The sequence below is a fragment of the Olea europaea genome, chromosome 3, assembly GCF_002742605.1.
Source record: "Olea europaea var. sylvestris chromosome 3, O_europaea_v1, whole genome shotgun sequence".
Classification (NCBI taxonomy): Eukaryota; Viridiplantae; Streptophyta; class Magnoliopsida; order Lamiales; family Oleaceae; genus Olea; species Olea europaea.
In genome coordinates this window covers 22,502,784-22,507,810 of record NC_036239.1, presented here as the reverse complement: position 1 = coordinate 22,507,810, position 5,027 = coordinate 22,502,784, and the positions used below count along the sequence as shown (strand labels likewise).

At 34.1% G+C, this 5,027-nt stretch overlaps 1 protein-coding gene and 1 pseudogene across 1 annotated transcript; one reads left to right on the top strand and one right to left on the bottom strand.

Moving 5' to 3' along the window:
* Positions 1–251: 251 nt before the first annotated feature.
* LOC111380118 lies at positions 252–1,216 on the top strand (annotated as a pseudogene).
* A 2,944-nt stretch (positions 1,217–4,160) lies between these two features.
* LOC111380110 lies at positions 4,161–5,013 on the bottom strand. Its single transcript, XM_023003588.1, has 2 exons — positions 4,381–5,013; positions 4,161–4,297 (listed from the first exon to the last, which is right to left on the bottom strand). Exons 1-2 carry the CDS (start codon positions 5,006–5,008, stop codon positions 4,161–4,163), a joined length of 765 nt encoding a protein of 254 aa, XP_022859356.1. The 5' UTR covers positions 5,009–5,013.
* Between the last annotated feature and the right edge of the window lie 14 nt (positions 5,014–5,027).

Here is a 5,027-nt window from a genome sequence, read left to right as displayed (position 1 = left end):
AAAAGAAATGCTACAATGCCGGGGGAAAATTTCACAGGCTTCTTACAGGCCTTTCACAAACAGGTGGATCCCACCTCATTAAAAAAATACCCCAAAAATCATGGGACCCTCGTGTTTGTGAGAGGCCTGTATTCTCCCTGTGAAATTTTCCCTTGGTATTGTGGCATTTCTCATCCAAATTTGAGTCTCAAATCATACTCAAAGTCTGCCATTTTGAGGCAAATTCTTGTTTCTTGGATGGCTATGATGGCATGTTGATGCATGGTACTAACGCAAAATGTGCTTTTGAAGCCATAATCAATTTTGGTGACTCGAATTCTGATACGGGTGGTCTTTATGCATCCTTTCCTGCGCAGAAGCCTCCCAATGGCATGGCCTACTTTAAGAAACCAACTTGTCGACCCACAGATGGGTCACTCTACATCGTATTCTTGGATAACTTCTTAGAATAATTCCATAGGTACAGAAAACTATTGACAAAAATGATATAGGTGTTGTACTGGCAACATCTGTATGATGCAATTTCTGTGTTTGTTGTGTCAAGAACCAATGAAAATCTGTCAAGTGGTTTTCTGTAAAAATTCTGTCAATTTTTTCTGTACTTATAGCAAAATTGTACTTCTTACTCTTACCATGTCTCAATGAATCCATGAAAGGGTTCGACTAGGTCCCTGGACATTCTTTCATAACGTAATGTTAAAGATCTTTATCTGACAGACTGTTTACAAGTTTCTTCCATTGACATTTCTTAGCACTTATCTCCAATCGATTGAATCTGATTCTAGACATGGTGCGAACTTCGCCACATCAGGATCCTCAGTACTGCTGCCTAATACTTCTGTATTTGTAAGTAGAACTAGTCCATTCTCTTTGGCTATTCAACTCAATCAAATGAGGCAATTGAGTCAGAGTTGATGAACTCAACTCCAGTGGTAATCGAGTTACTCCTCATCGACACACTCATTTTTTTCTTTCATGGACCTAAGTAAATGACTGATTTTTTTCCAAATACTCATGGAGTCTGTTGGGTTTTTTTGATGTGGAATTTTGTTCTAGACGTAACAATCTTCCTCCACTGGACATATTCTGAAAAGCCCTCTAAACAATCTACATTGGTCATAATGACTTCACCTCAAGCTTATCAGCTATTGGAATCAGTGGAGTTAAGCAAATGCCATTCTCAATGGCTCATATTTTGATCCTCCTTTCAGCTTAATAAGTTTTTTGATATTCAATCTATTGGTTGGGACGATCCTATCGTTGTAATGAGCGAAGAAGAAATCAAGAGGAAAACAAACAAACACTTGGTGACGCCACTTTTGACTTTCATAATTGAGTTTTTTTGTCTTAAATTCTAAAAAATGTATATGCTGATGACACTTGACAAGGCGTGAGAATATTTGTGGTTGTTTTGTGACTTTGGCATGCAATGGACGTTCAAATTAATTGGATACGAGAGAAAAATTAAGTAGAGTAATTAAATTTAGTCCATGACTTCCACACTTAAAATTACGTAATTTCTTGTCCAACACGTAATCCTTGGCCATTCTCTCCTTGAATTTTGTTGCCTATATGTCACATGGTAGATCTTATTTTCGCCTTACAGTGCATTCTTGTTTAATTTAACTTATAGATCGCTTTGGTGATTCATCTAATCTTAAAATAAAAAGTGCCTCTCCAATCTCCTTTTTTCACCGAAGGTTTGATGTGGAGGATTTACACTCAGGATACCAGCTACTCCTATACCATGTTCAATGAACACCTTCGTTGAAAAACTTAAGTGATTTAACTATTTGGCTCTTGTTAGTAAACACTCGAGCTTAATTTTTATTCACACGTGTCGAGGGACTTACATGTATTACCCTTTTATTTACCACTCATTTTTATTTATTTATAATTTAAAACGTTTGTAAATACTTTCTAAATATGCTCTCTAAGTAAAAAATAATATTTATTTTATATTATAGCACATGACATTCTAAAAGATTCTTATTTTGAAATTTTCTATCCTTGTTTCTCACTTCATAATTTGTCATATTTTGTTGACATTTTCTTTCTTTCTATCAATTTTTTGTTGACATAACCTTTCTTTGAGCCAATTACGGCACATGCCATTCACAAGGATTCTTATTGTAGACATTTTTATTCTGCATAGCTACATGAAAAGTATCAAAATTCATCGTCGAGGGAATCATAGAAACATTTGCTGGACCATGCAAAATCAAATCATACTATACGTTTATGACTAATTCTTCACAGAACACTTTTAAAATACTCACATGAGTGGACCCCATTTGAGTAGAATATTGCAAATCACCCCCCCTCCCCCCCACATTGTGAGTATTTCGTAGGCCCTGTACATCAAGCATTTTTCATACACTTATTCCCACACAATGGAGCCCACAAGAAATTTTTTGAAGGATTTTATTTTGGGTATTTCATATGTATTTTAGATTGTCATAATATTCATATTTCCTACTGTATGAGGGTATACATTTGTTCTCCAATCTGCAACATCAAGCAAGCAGGCGTAACACTTATATTGATAACGAACAATTACAAATCTGTGTTTATTATTTTCACATTTCATTCAATTTATTATTGCTCTTGTAAAAAGAGTATGTGGATTAATCTCGAATGGTATATCCATTATTCATAAACAACAAGATGAGACCAGAGCAGTCTAGCAGTGTTTTGGTGAAGTGACTTCCCTGTCGATACTGTTGAATTCGTCAATTTCCGCTTATAATTAATTATTTATTGTTTTGTTCACAATGGTCATTCACATGGTTTGTATTGACACAGAAGACTAATAAATTAACATATGAATTTTTATTTTTTTCGATATTTTTTGCTTCGAATCAATAGCAACAAACTATGTCTTAGTTTCATAAATTTGAAAGTTAGCTACATGAATACTTTTTCATCATTTCATATGATTCCTTTCTTCAATCTTGAATAAAGTACAAGGATTGCAGTCAATAGTTAGTGCAAAATTTGTCATATTTTACGATATGCATCTTATACGAATAATTAAGAACTCCACATGTTTTCATAGTCGGCCCATTCTTGAATAAAAGGTTTGATAAGTTGACAGTCAAGATAGAATTCTGTTACATCTTATGACATGAATCTTTACCGTATTTATATTTTCATAGTCCATCGCAAATTCGAAAAAATTTAACGAGTGTGACACGTAAACAACCAGGTTAAAACTTTATCATATACTATATAAGATCAATCCCTTTTTGGCAGTTTTCATCCAATTATAGAAGAGAAAACCTTTAAACATACACTAATTGGTAGTTCAAGTGGGAATCTTTTCATATCTAATCATCTACACATTATTTTTTCAAGAAAGCAATATCTTAACCAACAAATTGAACTACTGACTTTTTTTTTTTTGAAGTTGATTATTTAATTTGTTTTCTACTTATGCGGACCCAATCATAGAGGTTAAGTTTTCTAGTCAATCAATTTAGATTATTGTGTATTAGCAGGCTTGCAATTTCTGTTGTTTTCCACTGGACAAAGTTTATTCAAGTTGGACCAACTGGCTGGCTACCTTTAAATTAGAAAATTAATTTTCTAGAGCATATTTGATACACATTATTAAATTGTACTAAAAGAAGATAATATGTCGATCAGGGTAGAGAACGGAAAATTCCGTATGACTCGATATATTGTGCATAATCTCAAATATTATTGCTTTAAGTGAACATTATAATTTTATTCTTATTTAATGTTGTCGTGAATAATCTATACCACTTTACAGAATATGTAGCTAAAATACAACGACGGTAAATATAATCTTTGGCTATACAATTCACGTACTATGTAATCTTAATGATCGAATAAATACACGAAATTTAGAATGCATGACCAAAAAATATTCATTTTCTCACAACTTCTGTTGCACCCTACGTATAATCTTAGATCGTAGTTTGGTAATGTCTAATTAATCCACAGTTACTAAAGAAAAGCAATGGCAAGAGATAATCTTTGTTTAAACAATTCAGATACTATGTAATCCTAATAATCGAATAAATACATGAAATTTAAAACTTACGATAAAAAAATATGTTCAATTTTTCAATAAAATGAATCAAGAACCATTATCAATGTGAAAAAGAAAAAAAGAGGAAAAGAGGAAATCCAGGCTAAGGAATATAAGAACTTTCAAGTTCTGGTTGAGTTCTGATACCTGAAGCTGAAGGCATTCTACTTCTCCCAATCCAAATAGTATCCAAAACCTCATTTCTTTCAGATTGTCTCTCCATTTTCTTGATTTTTCCCCCTTTAATCAATTTGTATACCATAATCACAACCACAAGAAGCAAGATCAATCCCACAATTCCTCCTGCAAATCCAATCACCCACCACTTTCAAGTTCTGGTTGAGTTCTGATACCTGAAGCTGAAGGCATTCTACTTCTCCCAATCCAAATAGTATCCAAAACCTCATTTCTTTCAGATTGTCTCTCCATTTTCTTGATTTTTCCCCCTTTAATCAATTTGTATACCATAATCACAACCACAAGAAGCAAGATCAATCCCACAATTCCTCCTGCAAATCCAATCACCCACCACTTCCAAACCCGCTCTTTCGTCATTTCATCAGATGGTCGAGATGGAACGACAATAGAGAAATGCCCGTGTCCACGAGCCATACATGAATTATTCCCGGTAACATTGCTTAATTGCACCGTGCCATTAGTACTAAACCGAACGCATTTCATCCCCACACTTAAAGAAACATTAGGAAAACGAACTACGATTGGATTATCCCCCATGAGATTTAGCTCTATCAGGTCATAATGTGGTGACCTAGTACTCGAATCATAGGCCAACAACCCCAACACAGGAGCAACAAAAGTATAATTCGACACGTTATAATACAAAGTCGACCAATTACCTAGATTTTGATAGACTAAATCAACTCTCCTAGAAAATGGCCATGGTAAAATCCTTGTTGGGATATCAAAAAAACTGAAATTAGCTCCCTTCATCCATAAACTGCGAGTTCTT